This window comes from Nansenia antarctica, assembly GCF_963989245.1.
Source record: "Nansenia antarctica genome assembly, chromosome: 1".
Taxonomy (NCBI): domain Eukaryota; kingdom Metazoa; phylum Chordata; class Actinopteri; order Argentiniformes; family Microstomatidae; genus Nansenia; species Nansenia antarctica.
This window is the reverse complement of record NC_137674.1, coordinates 58,099,325-58,122,427: the sequence shown is the minus strand read 5'-3', so window position 1 is coordinate 58,122,427 and position 23,103 is coordinate 58,099,325. Positions and strand designations below refer to the sequence as shown.

The 23,103-nt window shown below is 43.1% G+C and overlaps 2 protein-coding genes across 4 annotated transcripts; one reads left to right on the top strand and one right to left on the bottom strand.

Moving 5' to 3' along the window:
* Window positions 1-449: 449 nt before the first annotated feature.
* On the bottom strand, window positions 450-16,011 carry prpf39 (PRP39 pre-mRNA processing factor 39 homolog (yeast)). Its single transcript, XM_080537950.1, has 14 exons — window positions 15,893-16,011; window positions 14,066-14,721; window positions 13,683-13,808; window positions 13,231-13,349; window positions 12,767-12,934; window positions 12,128-12,347; window positions 11,576-11,683; window positions 11,221-11,385; window positions 10,598-10,724; window positions 2,105-2,373; window positions 1,651-1,835; window positions 1,477-1,551; window positions 1,207-1,321; window positions 450-1,001 (listed from the first exon to the last, which is right to left on the bottom strand). The coding sequence occupies exons 1-14, from the start codon at window positions 15,903-15,905 to the stop codon at window positions 909-911; spliced, it is 2,439 nt and encodes an 812-aa protein (XP_080394076.1). The 5' UTR covers window positions 15,906-16,011; the 3' UTR covers window positions 450-908.
* A 1,943-nt stretch (window positions 16,012-17,954) lies between these two features.
* On the top strand, window positions 17,955-20,883 carry arf6a (ADP-ribosylation factor 6a). 3 transcript variants are annotated; one of them, XM_080548726.1, is made up of 3 exons: window positions 17,955-18,078; window positions 18,242-18,527; window positions 19,013-20,883. In XM_080548726.1, exon 3 carries the CDS (start codon window positions 19,042-19,044, stop codon window positions 19,567-19,569), a length of 528 nt encoding a protein of 175 aa, XP_080404852.1. In that variant the 5' UTR covers window positions 17,955-18,078; window positions 18,242-18,527; window positions 19,013-19,041; the 3' UTR covers window positions 19,570-20,883. The 3 variants fall into 3 exon arrangements, with proteins under 3 accessions (XP_080404852.1, XP_080404853.1, XP_080404851.1); XM_080548727.1 differs by having other exon boundaries at window positions 18,953-20,883; XM_080548725.1 differs by having other exon boundaries at window positions 18,242-20,883.
* The last annotated feature ends 2,220 nt before the right edge of the window (window positions 20,884-23,103 follow it).

The following is a 23,103-nucleotide window of genomic DNA, read 5'->3' as shown; positions in this document are numbered from 1 at the left end:
AACGGCTGTAATTTATTATGCAAGGGCATTACGAGGCACTGCACAAATTCAGGACCATAGGACCTTACATAATGAGTATCCAAATGTTTCAGAGTTTGTCTCCAATTCAGGTCATGCTGATATGTTTGCTCTAACCCATTCCTAAGAACACAATCATGAAATCTGCCTGACTGCGAGAGCATGGTGAACTACACATTTTACAGATATAAGCCATTTACAAACTCCCAAGTAATCTCTGGCAAAACGGACCTAGTTGCATCAGTGAGATTCTCAATGGCTAGGTGCATGGACAGAACTGCATTATTGAGGTGAAGCAGATAAAGTAAAATGGCTGACATCCCTGATTTAATATTGCTACACTTCACTGATGTGGTAAATATGAAGTGTGACTACTTGTAAACGAGTTAACAGTTGATTCAGGTTTTGATAAAAGACAAACACAATTTAGGATATCAATCTCTTTATTATGAAATTAGGTCAAAATAAAAAAAAGAAAATCTTCATTTCTGTTTGTGTCCTAGGAAACAAAACAACCGTGAAATCTTAAAAAGCTCACATTTAAGAAACCAGAGACAGGGGCTGGGAGCACAGCTATATCACTGCCTCCATACAAATCTAAATATGTATCAAACATAAGTTTCCCACCAGAGAGACCAAAACTAAGTAATTCAATCTAAAATGTAAAACTTATTTTTGCGCCTTTTTCACAGAGGGGACAAACTCATCTGAAAGAACACACATGCGAAAAGAACACAAAAAGCAGCCAGTCAATGGTGGTGGAGATGAACGAGGCTTGGATGAATGGCCTAAAAACTGACATCAATCAAATAAGAGGAGGGTCTAGGAGCAGTTGGCCTGGGTAGAAAGGATGCTTCCTCTGTGAATCCCTTTCTTCAAGTGAAGACTCATCATGTGGGGGGAGGTGGGTAGTATTGGTTATACTGCTGGGCATACTGGTTGTACTGGCCCCAGGAGTTCTGCCCCCAGTTGTTGTATTGTTGCTGAAAAAAGAGGAAAATGTTAGTAAACTGACAACAGTAATTGCTCTTATTTTAAACATTAAAGAAAGAAGAGATGCATCATAAGAACCTAAAGTGGTTTACTATCCCCATAGCTGCACGGGCGTACTGAATTTGACAGGTGAAAACAGATCCCTGGTCAGACACCCCTGGTCCAGTTCCAGTGCATAGAGCCAGCAACACTAACCTGGTACCAGTTGTAGTTGTAGGCCGAGTTGTTGCCCTGCGTGTCTGGTATCATGTGCCCTGCGCCTGTTGAGTTGTCATCTGTACGCTGTCTCTTTGACTCTGGTTCTTGGGTGCTGCAGGAAGGCATACAAAAGGTTTACGTCAAAGAAGGGCATCCAAATTGCCAATGTGTTAAACAATTGTTGTACTAAACAATGCAAACTAAACATCTTAAATTTTCTGTCGCCAACCCTCCAGATCTGCAGATGACATGCAACTCCAGGCTTACCCATTCTCTGCTTTCCTCTTTGTCGACTCATTTTCTTTCTGGAGCTTCTCGTGTTCATCATATGCAGTCACTAGCCTGTGAAAAGCAAAAGGATACATGGTAAAGATATGGCATAATGGGGATAAGTAGGGAATGCAGGCCATATGGTGTTCATTCACTGACAGGTGCACTTACACGTTGATGTCACTGCCAAAGTCCTCGAGGAACTCAACCTTGCGCTGAGAGAAGGTGAGGCGAGAGTCAAGGGGTAGCTGGCTGCTCAGGGCTCGGTCAAAGCAGGCCAAGATGTCCGCCTCGTTCTGCTGCACGTCCCCACTGTACTCCAGTTCCAGCAGATTCAAATAGAGCTTCGGACTCGTCTGTAGAGACACACACACACACACACAACACATTACCACCACACTTACACATACAATAACAATTAACCCAAATGTGTTTTGATGTATGAGGAAAAAGTCCCTAGGGTACACACAAATCTCCCACTACACAGAGCCTTAACTTAACTCTTACATTCTACAATGCAATACACTACCTCAGACTGCCATAACAAAACCTGCGTTGAAATTCACAATTTTCTGATCCTGAAGTTCTACTCTCCACCATTTAGTGACGTGACCGTTGGTCTCACCTGGTCTTTCTCGATGGCATCCAGCAGCACCTTCCTGGCCTTGCTGAGGCTCCTCTGCACCTTCAGAAGCTGTCTGGCCAGCTTCACAGCATAGAACGACGTCTCGCTGGTGTTCTTCCCTCCCTCCATGGCCTCTCTCAGCAGGGTCTCTGCCTCCTCCAGGTTACCGTGCCGACGCTCCAGGCTGACCCGTCGCAGCCGCACCATGGCAAGAGCAGGGACCGCCTCCTCCAGCCCTTTCAGGACGCCTCGCGCCTCCTCTACGTTCCCTGAGAGAAATTCATATCAAGACGGTCAGTGCCACTTCAGCTGGTGAATATACTTAGGCCCAATCCCTTTCCTACCCCTACGGCTCGTTTTGGAGTGCCACTCACTTTGGAGCCAAGGCCTCGGAACAGAGCCACAAGGCGTAGTGGTTGTAATCTTCCCCTATGAAATGGGACAACCCTTCCAGGATACGTCATCAGAAGTGTTGTAGAAAAGTATTGACGCTCGCGATTCATTCACAACTTAAGTTTCATCCTATCAATCGATCAAACACGTCATCAAATAAAAAAGAACAATGCTTCATTATCAGGCCAGTTCATGACAGAATAAATAGTCTAGCAGGAAGGGCCCTCAGATTTTGAGATACCCCTACCCGAGGTAGAGCAAATGACAACAATGATTTTTCTTATCTTTAGGGTCTCCCATTAATGAAATTGATTGTTGTCAAATTTTATTTTTGGGGAAAAGATGTTTTTTTGGTTGTTCTTTAGAGCTACCCCAATCCCTGAAAAAGAGCCAAATTAGACCAGGCCGAATATGGGGAAGGTGACAAAAAAGCCCATAACTTGAGAATGATCACTCCTTTCCTCTTCAGATTTGCTGAGGTATGAACCAGGTGGTTGTCCTACATCACCAAATAGTCAGACAACTATTTACCTAAATAAATACTGAATTATAGTCCTGTAAACTTAGCTTTAGTTTAGACGGAAATTGTACTTTTTGGTGACAGGAACATAGGACTCTATCACTTTTCTCTCATTTATCAGAAAAACAGAAATCCCTGAAAAATATATCATTACTGAATTGTCTAGGGTGCTATTGAACAATAACCAGTAGTTGTATGGAAATATCTCATACAGTTCTATTGCAAATGAGATTTCTTTAGATATAGGCCTACCTCTTCTCTGATACAGTCAAATTCCGAATGGGGGATAAGTGGCATAATAGCCTATAAGTTAAGAATGCTCACTCTGATGGTCATCATATTTGGAGAGGGAAATACCAGGTGGCTGAACTACATCACCAAATAGTCAGAATAAGAGTAACCCAATAAAATAAAGTTTATTAGTTCTAAATTGCAAGCCTCTAAAACATAGGTGTAAATAGTACAGGTTTTATTAAAACTGGAACCTTAATTCAAAGTACAGTATAGAAATAATTTTGAAGCTTGACAGTGTAACACTCTCTGCCACTCTGGTTTGAGTGACAGCTGCATGTTTCAAAACTGTGTAGCCAACTGGGCAGCAGCAGCCATAACAATCTCCATCTCAGAGGGAGAGGGGCTGTGGATTGACAGTTCTGTTCAGATTATCACCAATCTAATAATGACAGATAACAGGTAACACATATGTCCAACTATGATATTAACTCTGACACCAAATAGTCAGAATAAGAGTAACCCAATCAATCCATTTTCCATTTTCTTTTTTCCATATAGGAGTAGCGCAAATTCTCTTGCGACTGGCAAAGACTCTTCCAAGCTGGCAGAGAGTCCAAAATGGGCCAGATCTTTGAGCTCGCTGAGATGGGTCTTGAGTTTGTTGAATGCTGTTGTCTTTCCTATTCTGTACAAACTACTTGTTGTGTCACAGCCAGTGAGTGCATGACATGCTGGTAGACAGTTAGACATGTCTTTTCCAATCTTCTCAGATATGGTGTTGATGGGGACATAGCTCTCTCTCATTCCATGGCCTGTATGCATGTACACCAGAGATGAACCAAACATTTCTTTGCTTGCATAGTATATGAGCAGTACTTCCACATCTGTGTCATCAGACCTCACAATGATGCGGGAATATGACTCTGCAAGATGTATGGCATGGAGCACCATCCTTGTGTCTGCCTCCTCCTGATCACTGTACAGTGATGTCAAACTGCTGACTCCTGCTGTGCAGATGCTCTTCACCTCCTCCCCTTTGTCAAATCCACCTGCCAAGATGATGGAGTCATCTGAGTGTAGTCTCTATGGGGCTGCAGTGACAATGTAGTTGCTCACAAACATGCACAGTGCAGTCTTGTTTCCACTACTCCTCAAGTACTTCCTGTAGTTTGGGACATTTGTGTTGCCAGTGATAACATGTGTAGGCCTTCCATCACTTGCACCTCTCCTTTGCCTCTCCAGGTCTTTGATTGACTGTGGGCCGTCATACCTGTCAAATACCATGACCACACATTGCATTTCATCCTGCCAGCAGCCCGGAACCATGGTATTGCTTCAGACATGCAGTTGAGATGAAGGTCAAAGTTAGCTTCACGCTCTGATCCTAGCATTCTGAGTAAGAGATCAGCCCCTTTGAGGAAATTCAGCCAGTACTTAAAAGTTGCTGATTGTTTAACTCCCCTCTCTGAAAACTGTTGTATTCTTCTCCTCAGTTCAGGAAGGTCTGTCTCCACTTCACTTAAGAACTGTCTGGCAGAGACCTGGTCGTCGCCATGAAAGGCATGCTGCACATCTCGCAGGAGGTGTTCTTGTTCAGCAGACAATGGACTTTGGCCTTTTTTGTTCAGCCAGGAGACCAGTGCCATCCAGAAGAGCCTGAACAGAGCCTCTGAAACAACCTTGATGCTCCTCACACCTCTTGTCAGTTGTTTCCCCTGAAGCATCTGCCGAGCTGTTGCGTCAGCATAGACTCCAGACTTGGTTATCATGTCAAAGAGGCCCCCGTCTGCATACACCTTCCCAATGCTTGCCAGAAAGGCCATGGTGACGTGCATTCCTCCAATTCTCATGGTGATCTTGCCATCCAAAGCTTCAGGTTTGCTCCACAGAATTTGCTGTGCTTTGCTGTAGATGGCAAGGTCAGCAGTTACAAGTATATGCCTCTGTCCCAGTTCTTGAGCAAGCTGTGTGAGCTGCAAAAGAGCTGTATAGATTGTAGATAGGTCTGATGGTGAAGCTCTTATGAAGGGCATATATTGTACTGTTGTTAATGGGATGTCTGACGTGGATACATAGGCATTGAATGCAGACCATCCTGGGATTCTCTGGTCTTCTTCTTTCATGATACAGCTCACCTTCCAAAGTAAGTCTTGGCCTTCTGCTGCCTGAGCTTTTGTGCTGTCTGATTTGAGGACCTGTGGTAGAACTGCTGGTGGTTCAGATCGCCTACCTGGCTTGATGTATCTGAAATTCAAGAACAAGTCATTAGGCATCTTTTGTCATATAATTCAATCTTTAACAAAAATGCCCTTACAAACAACAACACTCCAGATTCCTTAGATTATGATGTGTGACCTCACAAATAATGTGTAACTTGAATATTGGACAAATGCTAGTCTGACTTACACAAGTGTAATGTGAAACTTGAAGCCTCCAGTGCACATTACACATTTTACATTTTAATATTGGATTATATTGCATTAACATACAGTATATCAGAGCCATTTCAATCAAGTATTGCATGTGTCTGGCAGATAGTTGGTCTATAATATTTACCTCTGAACCTCTTCATTATCCAAATCACAGCTGTCCAGGGCATGGAGAGATCTCTCTGGGATTCTCAGGATGGGGTTGTGTGCTGTGGCAACATCACCTCTTCTGTATACAACAATTGCCATAGAATCTGTTGTATTTTTGCCATCCAGCGTCTCTTCATTCTGGTCAAAGTTGTCAATGGCTGCATCAATTATCCCATGTTCTGTGGTTCTTGTCAGTCCGTTTGGAATGTAAACACCTTTGCTTCTCTGTAATTGATCTGCTGCTACTGATGTGAGAAATTGACGCACTTCATCATACGACACACAATGACCCATCATGTGTAGCTTGTTGATAAGGGCCTTGCTGCCAAACTCATGATGGATCATAATCCCAAGTCCTAGTGTGATAGGTGTACGCCTGCTGCAGCACTGTGCAATTAGATCATGGCAAAAGGTTATAACACTTGTGTTATTCTTCAGAGCTGGGTCCTCATCACAGGTCTGCACATTTTTAAATGCACCTGCATTGATACACCAGTTCACAAAATCATACAGAGTGTTTGGCACATATTCACTGCACTGGAGAAGGGAAAGCTTGTCACTGCTTATGTAGAATTGAGGCTCATGCTCAACCTTTTCCATAGTTTTCCTCAATATACCTGCAGCCTGGTGGAGGATTTGAGTGTCAGTGAGGGTCTCTGTTCTCTGTGGAGGCATTGTCTCCCTGTCTTCTGTTATGTTTTCTCTGAGGAGAGAAGCTTCTCTCATTGCATGGCCAACAGTCATGGCACCAGAACAGATCAGATCAGATTTTCCAGGACGTTCAATGAAGATGAGTTTATCCCCATAATGCTGGTTCATCTTTTCTTTGAGTTTCCAGGATTTATACATTGTTGGTTCTGTAGCTGTACTCAGTTTTCCTTTATAGCTCTCAGTTACAGCACTCAGTGTTGTGACAGTCATATGCTTTGAAAAAACTGTCTTAGTTAATTCTTCAGTTAGCTCAATGAAAGCTCTTTCATGTTCATTTAACTTCTTTTCTGTTAAATGTTTGTTTCTAGCTGCTAGAATGTTCCTTTCTGAAAGATAGTGTCCTAGGCAACTTCTGTGATACTTTGCATCATAGGCAAAAAGATCTTCATAGGTCAGTATACGGTGATGTATTATTTCATCAAACCTCTCTGAGGCTGCGTTGAGGACCTTTGACCTTGTACTTTCACCTGTACCGGTACAAATAGGGGTCAGGCCTTCTCTCTTTGTGACTTTCTGGCTGCAATTGAAACATTGGCTGCAAATGAAACACTGGCTACGGATGTCAAATCTAGTGTCTCTGGACAGTCTAAGTCTTTTACTGATCCTGGGGTGGTTCTTGATCACTGGTTGTAGGCGTATAGTTATGTGTGCTTGAATAACTGGCCCGACATGACCTGTGATATGAAACCTTGACCTTGAAGGACAGTATGTCATCTGAGTGGGGCGATAGTCTCTTATGAACTTCATCATCTTGTCCTTGAGCAACGTTCAGTATGGTTCTGAGTCCTTGTAAGCTGGGCTCTGCTAGCCTCTGCCTAGATCAGAATGCCTGCACTATGGTTTAAAAGCTCACAAATCTAACAACATATTCAACAACATATTAATATCATAGTTGGACATATGTGTTACCTGTTATCTGTCATTAGATTGGTGATAATCTGAACAGAACTGTCAATCCACAGCCCCTCTCCCTCTGAGATGGAGATTGTTATGGCTGCTGCTGCCCAGTTGGCTACACAGTTTTGAAACATGCAGCTGTCACTCAAACCAGAGTGGCAGAGAGTGTTCCACTGTCAAGCTTCAAAATTATTTCTATACTGTACTTTGAATTAAGGTTCCAGTTTTAATAAAACCTGTACTATTTATACCTATGTTTTAGAGGCTTGCAATTTAGAACTAATAAACTTTATTTTATTGGGTTACTCTTATTCTGACTATTTGGTGATGTAGTTCAGCCACCTGGTATTTCCCTCTCCAAATATGATGACCATCAGAGTGAGCATTCTTAACTTATAGGCTATTATGCCACTTATCCCCCATTCGGAATTTGACTGTATCAGAGAAGAGGTAGGCCTATGTCTAAAGAAATCTCATTTGCAATAGAACTGTATGAGATATTTCCATACAACTACTGGTTATTGTTCAATAGCACCCTAGACAATTCAGTAATGATATATGTTTCAGGGATTTCTGTTTTTCTGATAAATGAGAGAAAAGTGATGGAGTCCTATGTTCCTGTCACCAAAAAGTACAATTTCCGTCTAAACTAAAGCTAAGTTTACAGGACTATAATTCAGTATTTATTTAGGTAAATAGTTGTCTGACTATTTGGTGATGTAGGACAACCACCTGGTTCATACCTCAGCAAATCTGAAGAGGAAAGGAGTGATCATTCTCAAGTTATGGGCTTTTTTGTCACCTTCCCCATATTCGGCCTGGTCTAATTTGGCTCTTTTTCAGGGATTGGGGTAGCTCTAAAGAACAACCCAAAAAACATCTTTTCCCCAAAAATAAAATTTGACAACAATCAATTTCATTAATGGGAGACCCTAAAGATAAGAAAAATCATTGTTGTCATTTGCTCTACCTCGGGTAGGGGTATCTCGAAAACTAAAGCCTTTTTTGAGGACTTGCTGCTAGACTAAAAGGTGTTCTGTAGGCTAGCAACCTGTGCTCATACCCCGCCAGTCTGCACTGATATAGGACAACAGTGCAACAACTTCGCGGCTGATCTTAAGTTAAATTTCAGGCGTCATATGCCATGAAAGGGGGTAAATACGACATGGAAATAAAATGCACGACTATCATGCTCAAATCAGCCTTAAAGTGAAAACATGCAACTTTAGATAGATAATGTCAGACATCTACGCAGATTTATTTTTTATGGCGTTCAGAAATCCAATGTGACAGGAATGCTGGAGAAACAGTGCCACGGCATTAGTCAGCTGCGTGATAAAACCCATCACTGCTATCATGCACAGAGTCTGGTGTCGCTCACATCCAGTCTCCCGCTCACTGCTCTCCACACCCATCAATAATACCAACTGCTCGGATAAGATTGTGTGTTTTGGTTTAAGTGTCACAGCTATAGCGACATATGCCATCAAAGGGGGAAAATGCGAAACTATCATGCATAAATTAACCTAGCAATAGATAGCTTACTTCACAATAAATATGTCTACCATCATCCTCTGTCAAACGCCACAGGTAAGAATTTCTTTCTAAATAAACAGGATTGTATATCATGTTCTGGAGCGGAAATGTGAATCACGTTCCGATGGCATGGTGTATTTCTATGGGAAGGCTGTTGCCTGGATGCTTCCATTGGACTGCCCAGGCGTCATTTGTTGCAGAGGGACAGGGTGACTATTACCCTGTGACAAACACTATTATATTGTCCTCTACTGCTGAGCACTAAAACCCTTGGATCTTAAACTTGGCTGAATCACGCTGGACTTTGGAACGGTGTATTTCTATGTTGGGACTTGTAAGCATAGGCATAGCACATCGGCATAATTGTTTTGTTATGCTTGTTATAAAGAAAAGGTTTATAATACATTGAAATGACATTAAACTAAGATAATAAGACGGTTATCATAATTTTTCAAATCTTTATTAACAAAGAAAAAGTAATTACATTTGTGACTGTCTTCCACATTGGCTAGAGCAAAATCACATTTCTGTAGATGATTCGCAAGGCATCCTGGAAGGTAGTGCCATGGCTCCAATGAGAGTCTGGTCATAAAAAAATCTCCAAACGGAGGTGTGAATAGCCCTACGGCTCAGCCCTACACTACATGAAAACAAGAATGGGGACAACCCTACCCTTAACATGAAGACGCAAAACCGAGCTGTAGGGGTGAAAATTGAACTGTAGGGGTGAAAATTGAGCCGTAGGGGTGAATTGGGATTGGGCCCTAGACTGAGCTGGTCTGTAAGGAGTACAAGAACCCCTTTTTGATCTTGTTTATTCTAATAAGGACATTGTATGGTGGATATACCTTTGGGGGGATACAATATACATTGTAATGGTTTAATTATGTTAATATTGTATATATTGAAAACACCTTTGAGGCTCAAGAACTGGAGGGAGTAGTCTGTCTGAGCAAATCAGCACAAGTAATCATTCTACACCTGAGACAATGGAGACCAGTTCATAAGTAATCATTCTACACCTGAGACAATGGAGACCAGTTCATAAGTAATCATTCTACACCTGAGAAAATGGATACCAGTTTCTGCCACTCAAGTGCTGGCATTTGCATTGTCTTAAGGACCTGATCACCTCTTTTGTGTGCCCTGGTTCTGTCTGGAACACCCATAAACTGGAAACAATGTAACCCATCCACCTTTTGTGATCACTCTGCACAGAGGATCCTGGGAAGGATTGGGAGGCCGTGCCAACCTGTATAAATGTGAGCCTCTGAGAAGTGCTCAGGAGCTCTCTTCATGTACTGACGTCGGCTCTGCATTGTACTTACTATAATAAAGGGTCTTTCTCTGTGATGATCTACAGCTCCGGTTTCCTGAATTGTTTTATTGAAGCTTGCAGCTTCAACCCTCAACGAGATCTCGTGGCCAGATCTTGCGCAACTGGAGTCAATTCTTAATCTAAACATTGATATTTTTTACAATGCAACATGTTAGAGCTTTCCTTGAAACATTTATAGCATTAGTTCTGAGAATCTCTTTTGTATTCTATTGTTTGTAACTAAATAATCGAAATCGAATCGTTTTGGGATACCCAGCCCTACTTGTATGCAAGTTGTCACTCACCCTGCTGCTCCTCGAAAGCTGCCCACAGCAGGTGAATGGTAGGCTTCTTGGTAAGGTGGATCGTACATGCCTTCTTGTAAATGTGCCTCATACCGTCGATGCTGTAGCTCTCTAGATATTTCGCATACTTGAGAAAGAAAAGAGAGAAAGGGGATTGGAAGGGGGGAGCGGGGGTAGAGAGCAGGACAGAAGAGAGAAAGAAGATAGGAAGGGGGGGGGGGGTAGAGAGCAGGACGGGAGAGAGGGGCGAGGGAAAGACAACCTTTTTAAAACACCCATTTGTGGAACTCGCAACCAGTGAATTTCTTCATTGACAAGATCGTTTTTAGAAATGTTCGTTGTAAACCCATCAGCACCTTCATGGAACCAATAAGATAAGTTTCTGTAAGGTAGTGGGAGACGGAGAAGATGCAACGTAGTAGTTGGCAAATGCTGGAGTCAAATCTTGTGTGGCAAGCTGGCCATCCCCTAATACAACAAATACAGTCACATATCAACGTTACACGCAAAGAGAGAGTGCAGGGCGATTTACTGTGAGGATGTGATATCATCGTTTATGGGGAAGTGCGGGGGTTCATTGGTGGAAAGGGGGGGTGAAAGGTCACGGTTAAAGGTCAGGTTACCTTGGTCCAGAACTCCTCGTAGAGGGCACAGGCAACGAGGCAACGCTCGAACAAAACGACCACACGTTCGGGAGTCCCATTCTCCATCTCGAAGTCCAGGTACTCCTTCCAGTTGGTCAGCTGGGTCTTCTCCAGAGCTTTGACATGGAAGTACGGACGCTTTATCTGTGGGGAAACAGTATGTTCAAACAGGGTAGACACAAATTACAATTTCAACAATTGCTTTTTTTTTTTTTTTTTTTAACACAATCCATGATCTGTATACCAGTATGTCTGTCTATGCAGAATACAGTCCAATTCATTCAGTGAGATTTTGCATATTCTAGAGATCGTGTTTGTGTGTGTGTGCACTCACCCCTTCTTCAAAGGTCCAGCGCTTGCTGACTTCATGCTCGTTGTGGTTGAACACTTCCTGCCGAGCCTCGATCACCTTGTGGCGCATGTTCTCAATCTCCGTCATTCTCTACACAGAACACAAGACACAATCAACATTAACCCCTTCATGTACCGTGAAGTCAAACTCGTATCACATTCTCTACTTTATGTGCATACTGCATTTCCAGCTGCCAAGGATTTACATCACCATAAGCTTGCCAGTGACAAGAAGCCTGTGGAGGGAGGGGCACGTATGTATGCGCCCTGCATATCAGCGTGTGGCCAGCCCTGGCGCTGGTGCTGGGGGTCACTCGGCCACGGTTGATCCTGACCCAGTTATAGCCGAGTCCCCTGACTGGATGCCAACTTGAATCCCCCAGGCATTCATTGGCTTGGCTGCTGACGGAAAGACACCTCTTCAAACCTGCACAGATTTGTCTCTTTCTCTCCATGGAAGAAAACGCGAGGGCTTCCTAAAGTAGACCCCAGCATGTTTGTAAGCCACCCTTGAGGGGAAGAGCTCGAGTCATACCTTTGCAGGATCTGGTAGGTCCTCTGTTCCCGGGGGGAGGTCCTCTGCGGGCATCTCGGCGGGCTTTTCGGCAGGCGACTCTCCGTCCGTCTCTCCGTCCGTTTCTCCGTCCACCTCTTTATTGGGTATGTCCGCTTTGGCTAGCTCCACCCTCAGCTGGACAAACTCCTCCTCAGCCAGGAAGTGTTTGGGGTTGTTGTTCTGCACATGGTCTTTGAACCTATGGCGATGAGGAACAGTCAACACCTTCCTGACACACAGAAGCAGGTCAAATATAGGCAGCCAACATATAACCTGCCAGTTCTGTGAACAGGACTTGCTCCACAATCAAGTCAAATCATTACTACAGGGAAATGTGCCACCAGCAGAGATCATCGGTGTTTTTATTTTAACAACTGGAAAAACATGGTTGATAAGAGACCATATAATCTGGACTGGGAAAGGGGACAAGCCGAGCTTGACAGTCAGGGTCACGTTCTTTGTCTGAGCGACAATCTATTTCACCTCTGAAAGTGCTGGGAGTAGGGTTAGGGTTAGGGTAGCACCTCTGAAAGTGCTGGGAGTAGGGTTAGGGTTAGGGTTAGGGTAGCACCTCTGAAAGTGCTGGGGTTAGGGTTAGGGTTAGGGTTAGGGTAGCACCTCTGAAAGTGCTGGGAGTAGAGCTGGGTGGGGATGCCCAGGACGCGGTCGTAGATGGCCGTGACATTGGCCAGTTTCTCCAGTTCCGTCTCCCAGTTAACGTAGGCCTCCCACAGCCGGTCCGAGCGGAAGTCTGTGCCCGCCGCAACCACAGCATGTTCGTATGCACTGTGTGAGAGAACACATACTTAATGAGAGAACATGTACCACCAGTGTGCTATTCTCTAGGAAGCTGCACTCAAAACAAAGGGTGCAACAATATGTTTTTTTTAGACATGTGCCTCCCTCTCCATCAGCTGCACTGTGTGAAGCATTTGACTGTTGAATGCAAACACCTGGTAGGAAGGCATCCATCGATCATATTGTTGACACATCAGTGCGTGAGATGAGACTAGGTCAGGAGGGGACTCTACTGAGCCGCTACGAGAGAGATGAATGGCGGGAATACGGGAGCTTTCACTCACGCTCGTATGCGTCCCTCTGTCTCTGGGTCGGTGGTGTCTGCATTCTCTTTGATGAAGGCCATATAGTGCAGCCACAGGTCAACACTGAGGGGAATGGCCTGCACGCCCCGTCTGTACACCTGAGGACAGAACACAAACACCACTGTTAATGGCTGCCGCAGCATGGAGCCACACAGTAGCTATAGGAAAATAAACCTGGTTTTGTTCCAGGTATCTACAGACAGATCAGTCCACCCTGGAACACACTGACACTGACAGGGGACAAAATACGTTTGTTGATGTGTGATTTGATTGGAATGGATAACACGGTAACTGGTAAAAATGTAAAGCCCTTTTTTCCCCATGTGGTTTCATGTGGTCTAAGTGCATTGATACAAAAAAATGCATGGGATTACCATTATCAAGTCACTATATTATGAACAAGTCATGGTTCGGTTTACACACACTCTTACCTCATCAGCTATATGTGCATTGCCATGCTTCTTCTCTGTGTCTGCGTATTTCTTCCAGTAGCCGTAGCAGTAGGGGTAGCGCAGGAAAAACGCATCAAACGCCTTCCTTACAGCAGGAAGGTGATTCTGAGAAAACAGCAGCAAACATTTAGAACCCGCTTTCTGACCAAATCCCCTATTCAATGTGCATTAAAAGGGATGGTTAAGACTATTTTCATGTTGAGGTGAAATACTATCTTACTGCGAGTTGTCCTCAAAGGCCCTAGGCCCTAGACTAACAGTCTCTCTTTAGACAGGATCCAGCAGTTATCATTTAAATGACATGGCAAAATCTCCTACTAGCCTATGAGGACAACTGCCTTTTTGACAGCTTCTTAACTCACCTCTTGCTCCACATACTGCAGCAGGTAGACCCAACCATTGAAGTCTTCGGGGTTCTCCTCGCACCCTTTAACAAGCTTATCAAACTCAGGAGGGAACGGAGGCTCAGATGGGACAGTTGGTTCCGCCTGTTCTGGTGTCTCTTTGGATCCAACCTCCAGCTCCATGTTAGAAGGGCTTCCGTCCTCAGCTACCTGTGTTGGCTCAGGCTGGGCTTCACCTTGTCCTTCAGGCTCTGAGCTCTTCTCCTGGCTCCACTTCATAGACACAGTGGCCTCCACTGCTTCCGGTTCTGATGGCTCCATTGGAATCTGCTCCACATGTTCGGTGGGCTCTTGCTGCTCCGCCTGAAAGAGCTGAGTGCTGGCTAGCTGGTACTGCTCCACTGCCTTTTCCACTGATCCCAGGTCAGTGGGATTCAGCTGCTGGTGTGGCTGGTGCTGCTCCAATTCCTCCTGAAACTGATCTGAGTCGTCTGGCAGGAGAGTTGTCAGGGCTTCTGGGGGCACCTGGTCCATGGCCCAGTCGGCAGCATTAGTCAGGACTGGGAGGTCAGGGAGGAAACCTTCACCAGCACCCTCCATGGCAGGGGAACCCCCACTCTCTGAGGAGTCTGAGTCGAGCATTCCCGTCATGGGCTCGTCTGAGAGGTGCAGGTCTGCATTGGATGAGAGATTATATTGGTATATTGGATATTATAGTGGTTTGAACATTTACGACGATCAAACTGGCAACACATTCAGATTGCATGGAAACCCTTAAAGAAATGCAGGGAGGCAGAAACAAAAATGTAAAATCGGGGTGAAAGACAATAGGGTTCCTGATTTAATCTCCGAAGGATTACAGGAAAAGGGGTGGCCTAATCATTAGCCACGTTTATGGGAAACAGTATTGACATAACTACCGCAATTGTAGAACTTTGGCATTGGCATGCCATGGTTCATATAGGTAATGAGTGAAAACATACTTATTTACCAACATATCGTCATCGGATTAATTGATAAAATAAGTAAAAACCAATCGAACTGGATCTATCAACTAGTAGTTGTGGAGAAACATAACACTATTTCTCCCTACCCTACTAACAACCATTTAAAAGTCCTCCTCAGCTGTTCAAAACTAAATACAAATGATTCAAATAGTTATGGAACATGAGTTCAACATCTAGCTGCAGCTGCTGTGTAAATAGCTACTTCCTCTATTAGCAACATAGCTTCATTCAATACAACTCTGCTTCGCCACGCAGCCTGTGTAATAACGCCACGGTCTTCGTATAAGTTTACTAGCAAACGTGCTAGAGTAGAGCTAACTAAGTTAACCACGCTGTCGTGTATTAATCCATGAAGTGAAGTTCCAGTTGCATTGCCATTAGCTACAGCGAAAACAAAACACACGGCAAGTGATACGGCAAACGTACACTAGTGTGAAGAAGTTAGCTCACGCTGCCTAGCTAGCTACCGCTGAGCGGGGGGTTGACTGGTTGGTTGGGCTATAAATTAACATTAGCTAAAAAAAACTAACTGTCCGCGAAAACATTGAAGTCGTTAGAAATAAGTAGAATGAAAACGTGTATCCTTAATTAACCGTTAGCTGACAGACTTTCCACGGCAATGTCACCACAGCGTAGTAACGTACGCAAAGCTAGCCGCTTCAACCTTGCTTGCCTGCTTGATTTGGGCCTAGTCCGGTTAGCCTAGCGGCATGCTAACTGCTCAACTCCACACCTCACACACACACGTCTGTTTTCCCGGTAATAGCAAGCAAGTGGAATAGAAAGTTCACAGTATAAACACAATTCTCGAAGAAAGTACGTTGTTGCAGAATCTTACCAGTGTCTTCCATGAAATTCAGATTAGACTGATTGTATCTTAACTACTTTCAAGTTATCTAACCAACAACATGTAGACGCGTTCCTATTCTCATTCTCCACGGTAACTTCGAGGCTTCAGAAGGGCAGACCAGACAAACAGGAAGTGCGCACGCGTGGTACAGTTCTAGGAGGGGGGCGGGTCCACTGCTTCAGGGTACCCAAGAAATCTTACACTATTATTACCTATGCTATTACCAACTAGAAACATAGTATTGTGCAACAACGTAGCCTATTTATTACAGGGACAGGGACTTCATTCACAGATTATGAGAAAGCTGCATTTCATCCTCTCTTGATTGCTTTTCAGATCAGGTCGAAGGAGTAGATGTAATAGCACATCTTTATGAGATTGAGATATAAAGTGCTCCCTACACTGCTGTGTTGACGCCATACTTTTTACAATTCACAAACATACTGTATACATGATGGGAATTCAGATCTGGTGGCCACAAATCTATACGATTGAGGATTCAACGGAGTCTAAAAAGATAACTAAATAAACAAAACCAATGTTCACTTACTGGACAATTTCTACTGCACAGGCAACAGGTAAACTTGTCATTTGGTGCAAGCGAGTTTCTACTGTTATCACAACACAAGGTTGAAGATACAGAAGAAGAAGATGATGTTATTATATTACTATTATTATAATCAAGCAAACATGGGTAATTTGAATGGGTTCCTAGGCTTTGTGATGTTTTTCATTTCATGTTTAGCCTACCTTTTCTTTGAATGAATGAATGAATGAATGAATGAATGAATGGTCTTTATTGTCATTGATATAGTACAGGTACCATACAACGAAATTTGGGAGGGGGGGCTCCCCTGGTGCTAGGGGGGGAAAAAAACTAAAAACAAGAAGGGAAAAGAGCTGGTTTACATAAATAAAGGCTATGTACACTATCCACTAACTATACTATACAAATAAAACACTGTGCTGTACTCTATGCTATGCTATACCTATATGTACAAGGTTTGAATGTACAAGGTTAAAACAGGTTCTTTGGTTGTCCCTCTGAAGAACCATTTTTGGTTTCATGAGAATCCCTTTACAAACCAAAGGAGAGTAGTAGTCTTTTTTTTAAGAGTGTATGGGGACACAATAATAAACATTGTATTATTTAGACAGATCAACAACAAAAAGTAGGCTTCAAGAGGCAACCTTTCAACGCTCCGTTATAGTAGGCCTTGGCTTTATAATAATAATAATTAATAATAATAATAATAATAATGCATTTATTTTCTATAGCGCTTTTCTCGGTAGCTACTCAAATACACTACATTCCATGGAGAGAACAAGAATAGATAGATACATAGAAAGTAAAACAAAAGCACAGTCAGTAAAAATAACAATAACATAGTTAAAGATTAAAAGCGAGTTTAAAAAGGTGGGTTTTGAGGGATCGTTTGAAGGAGGAGTGCCTCGTTGTTATAAGCATTAATATATAATGCATAATAGATAATAAATAATAAAGCATAATAAAGCATTATAAGGAGTCTCTTCTCTCCTCGTCATTGGTGGTGTAAATATGTTATTGAATTTAAGTATTATGTCTGCCTGGTTAATTATGCTTTTTCAAAATACAAATAAAAATGTTGCCTCTATTAGATTCAACTTGGGACAATTCTATAGGGATGGCCATTGTGCATTATTGCTACATTACTTGCGGCATTATTTGAATTCACACACAACATCCAGTGAACAATCACAACGTCATAATGAGCCGCTTTATCACAGAAAATGACGTATGGAGATCGGTTTTGTAGATTTATAAAACATAGACACTACACAGGGAGATTAGCCGTGCTCTATTGTAATAGATCACCATTACGCAGAGAATAGCGCGAAATAATATCCAACATTACGCGGGTTTACTTTAGTTACTTTAGTGAGATCAAACGCAGAACCACACGGAGAGCCTAAATGGCGTCCATTTCAACTATCATACGATCGCTTTGCTGTTGAGTCTCTCGGCGTGCGCATGCCAAATGGCGTAGTGCATGAGCAATCGAGAGGAAGTGGCGGGTGATCTGGGTCCGCACCTTTTCCGGTAACACAGCACCGCTGTGACTGAACGGCTGAGCGAGAGAGGGGCAAGAGCGGGGAGAATCAACCTGGGGACCGGGGGGTTGCCGCAGTTGCAGGTACCGATCACATTTTACGATGTGACGTGTTTTGTACAAGGTTTGAATGTTCATGCGCGTAATTTTTTATCCCAGAACTGTATGCAACGGACAGACGGGTAGCCGATTAAAGTTGTGCTCTATCTGACACCCCTCCCTTTTCTGAACCGCTCTTGTGTTACAGGGAGAGAAGAGAGAGGAAGAACGGAAAGTCGGATGAATCAATGACCTTTTGAGCATTCTAGTCCTGGCTGTCCCGGAGCAGATACGAGTGGGATGATCTAATTCGTCGCTGTAACAATGAAATCTCGAAAAGAGCCGTGCCTTTGAATACGCCGATTGGAATAAGGACACCCGGCAGGCAGACAAGGAGGAAGTCGGAACTACCACGGGCTTTTGAAAGGGCCTAATTTCTTAAGCGAAACTATTATCATTTTTGGAATCCAGTGTACAATACAGAAAACACCTGGGTAAGCATCGAGACCAATGTGGAATTAGAGGACATGGTTGCGCAAATCTTTTTAAAATCTAATGGACAATCATGAATAGGTCGGAGTGCTGTGGATTTTGAAAATATTTTCACACCCCACTCCAATACATCTTAATGTTTAATTATCAAGTATATTCCACTTTGAATCTCTGTCATATTGCTCCCAGTTTTGGTTAATGACAGTTAATTTAACGGAATATTGCATCTTATCTTTTAGCGGATCGTTTTCTTTTTCCTATTCTAGACATAATTGTGTCTGTAAAAAACTTTTGTAACTGTCACCTTCTTAAAAAATTGATGGGCCTACTTGTGTCACGCTACCACTGATATACCACTTGCACTGTCACGTGGATGTCAGGTGTCAGACTTGTCTATATCAGCATTTAACACAATAACCTGTTACAGGTCATTTTTGAAACAACTACTTTGTCCTATAGAAACTAGTGAAGTCTTTTTTTTCCTAAGGAACTGGATATTTATGCAAAGCCAACAAGATGGGGAAAATGCTCTCAAAGATCTTTGGCAACAAGGAGATGAGAATATTGATGCTTGGACTTGATGCGGCCGGTAAGACCACCATCCTGTACAAGCTCAAGCTTGGACAGTCAGTCACCACCATCCCCACCGTCGGATTCAACGTCGAGACGGTAACTTACAAGAATGTGAAGTTCAACGTGTGGGACGTGGGAGGACAGGACAAGATCCGGCCACTTTGGAGGCACTACTACACAGGCACCCAAGGCCTCATCTTCGTGGTGGACTGCGCCGACAGGGACCGGATAGACGAGGCTCGGCAGGAGCTCCACCGGATCATTAACGACCGAGAGATGAGGGATGCGATCATCCTGATCTTCGCCAACAAACAAGACCTCCCCGACGCCATGAAGCCGCACGAGATCCAGGAGAAGTTGGGTCTGACCCGGATCAGAGATAGGAATTGGTATGTCCAGCCCTCATGTGCTACCACAGGTGATGGACTATACGAGGGCCTGACCTGGCTCACCTCGAATTACAAATCTTAATGTTACTTCATGGTCAGCCTGGACTGTTCAGTAGGCTAGTCCTACATCATGCAAATGAAAAAAAATTGAGAACAAGGAATAAAAAATACAAGCTGAGTCAATTATCGAATAATATTCGACTTCTCAAATGAGTATATATCAAGGAGAGGTTTGATTATATCCCCCTTTTTCTTTTGATAATGATGACTTCCCTATAACCCAACTTTTCTTTAAACAAAAAGACAATTGTTTTGGCTGGCTTTCTTTTTTCATTTGCTTATGGCTCTGTAGTACTTCACTCACAATCTAGGCTATCTAATCATGTCTCAATACTTCATAAAATATTATTTTCAGAAGCTCTGAAGATGCAAATTCTATTTTTGTTCTCCTTTTATATTAGTTCTGTAGGGAGATGGTGGGACTGCGGGTTAGGGTGTGCTTTTTTTTCCTTTTCCCAGTTATAGATCCAGCCCATATTTCGTACAGTATTCTCATGACCCAACTTCCACCTAAAGGATGGGAAAGGCCAATGCCCTTTCAGGACATTACTCATTCATTTCTGTACAGGAAACAAAGGGCAGCAGCATGGTTCATCAAACTGCCACCATGGTTTTCAAGAATGTGTATTACGGACATGCTGTCAGGACTTCATAATGAACTGTGTTCACCGTTGATTGTACAACATTGAGATGATTGAGGAAATGTATTAGTAAGTACTTAATCCCTACAGTGATTCCATCCATGATATCTACTAGGGAGGTCACTTTGAAAGACACTATATGGATGCTGGATATATGGACACTGTGATGTGGATCTCTTTTTTTGGTTTGTTTTAGGGTCAGAATCTGTTACCACTGATCTTCTTGCCTCTTCTTACTTCCAAGAGCTTCCATTACAACTGAGTATTTGTAGTTTTGGCACTCTTCTGAGGAGCCCAAGTTACAGGTGCCGAACAGACAGACAGACAGACAGACAGACAGACAGCATGGCAGGAAGTACCTTAACAGCTGAGTCTGCACTCTGGGTTAGGGGGACAAGGGGGTGGGGAAACATGAAATACTAGGGCCCCTTGACTAAAGTGCACACTTGACTCTTTCTGACTGACTTTTGGACCCCAGCAAGTGTTAACTATAAGCCCCCCACCTCTTTCATGGTGCTTGAGTGACTGAGGCCTCCATCTCTTTGAGAACATTCACATCAGCTGTATCACTCATGTCATGCAGTCAGACAAGCCTACTTTCTATTCATAAGTTATAGATCAAATGCTTTGATTTATTTTTTTGTTCTATTTGCTATGCTGAAATAATAATAAAAAAAAGAAAAGATATATCCAGATCAACGTGGAGGTGGAGCTGTCTCAATACACTTGTTTTGCCTACAATACTTCACTCATGTCAAAAGGCAACATGCATGTCTGTCTAAAGGAGTTTGAACATTTGTAAAAGAGGAAGTGAGATTTGGGCGTTATATGCGCTGTAGCAAAAAGGTGTAGTGTGAACTATGAAGTTTTGCCCTGTTTCCGTTCTGCTCTTGCATGTGTGAGTCACTGGATGTGAATAAGTAATGAGCTCTCTGGTTTCGGAGTAGTGATTGTTTGGTAGGCCTATTTACCCCAAGGTCTCCCACATTGCTTAATCCATTAGAACAATGTACAGTTCTCCAGTTCGTTGAGCTTTTTGATGGATAAGTAAGTAAATCATTTTGAGAATGTGTAAAAGGCCTGATATAACAAACTAAATTTCCTTGTCTTAAAAAACGTTGAGTTTAGTGAAGTGAATCTCAAAGCTGGAGTTGGTTTCAAGTAGTGTTTATCATTTGAACCCAGTTCTACTGATGATTTGTGTTTCATGGCCACAAATTAGGAACAATTGAAAAACATCAGACAGAACTGACTGATACCTGCCAGTGTAGCTGCCTCGGCTGACATGGGCCACTCAAACAAGGCTCTATCTTCAAGAACAAACAACCACTCTGTCCAAAGTGTATGTAAATTGACCTTTACAACTGTGTGCTAGTCCACATAAACCAAGCAATGCCCTCAGTCAAATACACATGGTTCATTGCATAGAATATCTTCAAGTTAATCTTAAATTACTATTTATTGGGATGCAATTATTATACTTTACTAACGCATGCATGCTTAAGTATGATACTATAGCAATGGCAAATCTATAAGCAAGTGGGTTACATTTAGGTTTGCACAAATGAGAACTAGCTTGGCTCTGGATGAGGGAGTGATGTCATTCTTTGTGCTCATGTGACCATTAGGGATAGCGTGTCACACACAAAAGGCCCAGACGAGCCTGGCAGCTCGCCCTGGTTAGAAGTTGCCCATAGGCACAGATCACGGATCAGCTTACCGTCCCACAAACCATTAGAGAAGGAAATGCAAAACTGACCTTAGATCAGATGCTAGTGGCAACTTTATTCTATGCCTACCAGCTCTGACAGCATAAATTAAGGGGTTGGAAGTGACAGCCATTGAAATCACGAAATGCTCGAAGGAGAAATGCACATCACTGTAATTGTTGTTCCAGGTGTGCCTTCTTGTCCCAGAGAGTGGAACGACTTACATTTAGTGTGACCTCCCCCCCCCGCCCCCCATCTCTGCTGATGAAATGGCGACTGTTTGCTAATGTGGTGTTTGTTCTGCGGCTGTTGATCTGGAGTTTGACCTGTCGCTGTGCTGAAAGGAGATTCATGTGACTGCCTGTCGACTAGGAGGACAGGCAATTCAACTTCAATTCTGGAAGTCAAACGTCAAGTCAACCTGGATTCACCACCTGCCTGTCTGATCAACTGTCTGTCCATTTTATGCTTGAAATTGAAAACCCTTGCCCTCATCCTGCCTTCACTGTATAGTAAATGTTTGAATAGGCTGTGACTATTTGACTGTCATGCAAACACTGCAGAGCTCCAGGGCTGTGTCTCCATAATCAGCTCGCCTACCTTTGTTTCCTGCCCACCGATGTGGGTGAAGATGAAAAGTTTTAAGCAACGACATGAAATTGATCAGGTTCATTTTAGCTATCAAGAGGAGATAAAGGAAAAGTGAAACGTGGAGAGGGGACAATACTTTGCCATTGAGACACAGCCCTAGTGTCAGAGGCCCTCTTACAGCTGTCACTGCGCTCAACAGATGCAGCCTAGTAGACAACACAGCCTGCATCAGCTGCTGTCAGTCTCACCTGTGGCCACGGGTTATGCTCTTTGTTTTTCAGCCATGAGAACTTTCACAGCCTTTAGGTTCTTTTCCAATAGGTAGTACGTAAATGGGTTTCAGTATATATACCTGTACAGTTTCTGCCAAGGGAACACATTCAATCAGTATTTAAGTCTTTGTACTTTCATATGAATATAAGGCTATGTACCTGTTAGTGAGTATTGATTTTAGTGTTGACTTACATTTCTGAGTGAATACATAATGACAATGCTGTTAAAAGCACCTTGGGCTACTTTGCCATTTGGCTAACCCTATATTTGTGAATAACTATTTTCCTTCTTTCTGTAGTAATTTCCTGGTGAAAGTAACTGGGAAGTCACAGTTGGTCTGAT

Excerpts from the sequence above, each read along its gene's own strand:
- arf6a (XM_080548726.1), top strand. The coding sequence starts at position 19,042 with ATGGGGAAAATGCTCTCAAAGATCTTTGGCAACAAGGAGATGAGAATA.
- prpf39 (XM_080537950.1), bottom strand. Across the intron at positions 13,809-14,065 it reads TGCAGTATGTGGAGCAAGAG|AATCACCTTCCTGCTGTAAG; the intron begins GTGAGTTAAGAA and ends CTGTTTTCTCAG. Across the intron at positions 11,386-11,575 it reads GCTGGACCTTTGAAGAAGGG|ATAAAGCGTCCGTACTTCCA; the intron begins GTGAGTGCACAC and ends GTTTCCCCACAG.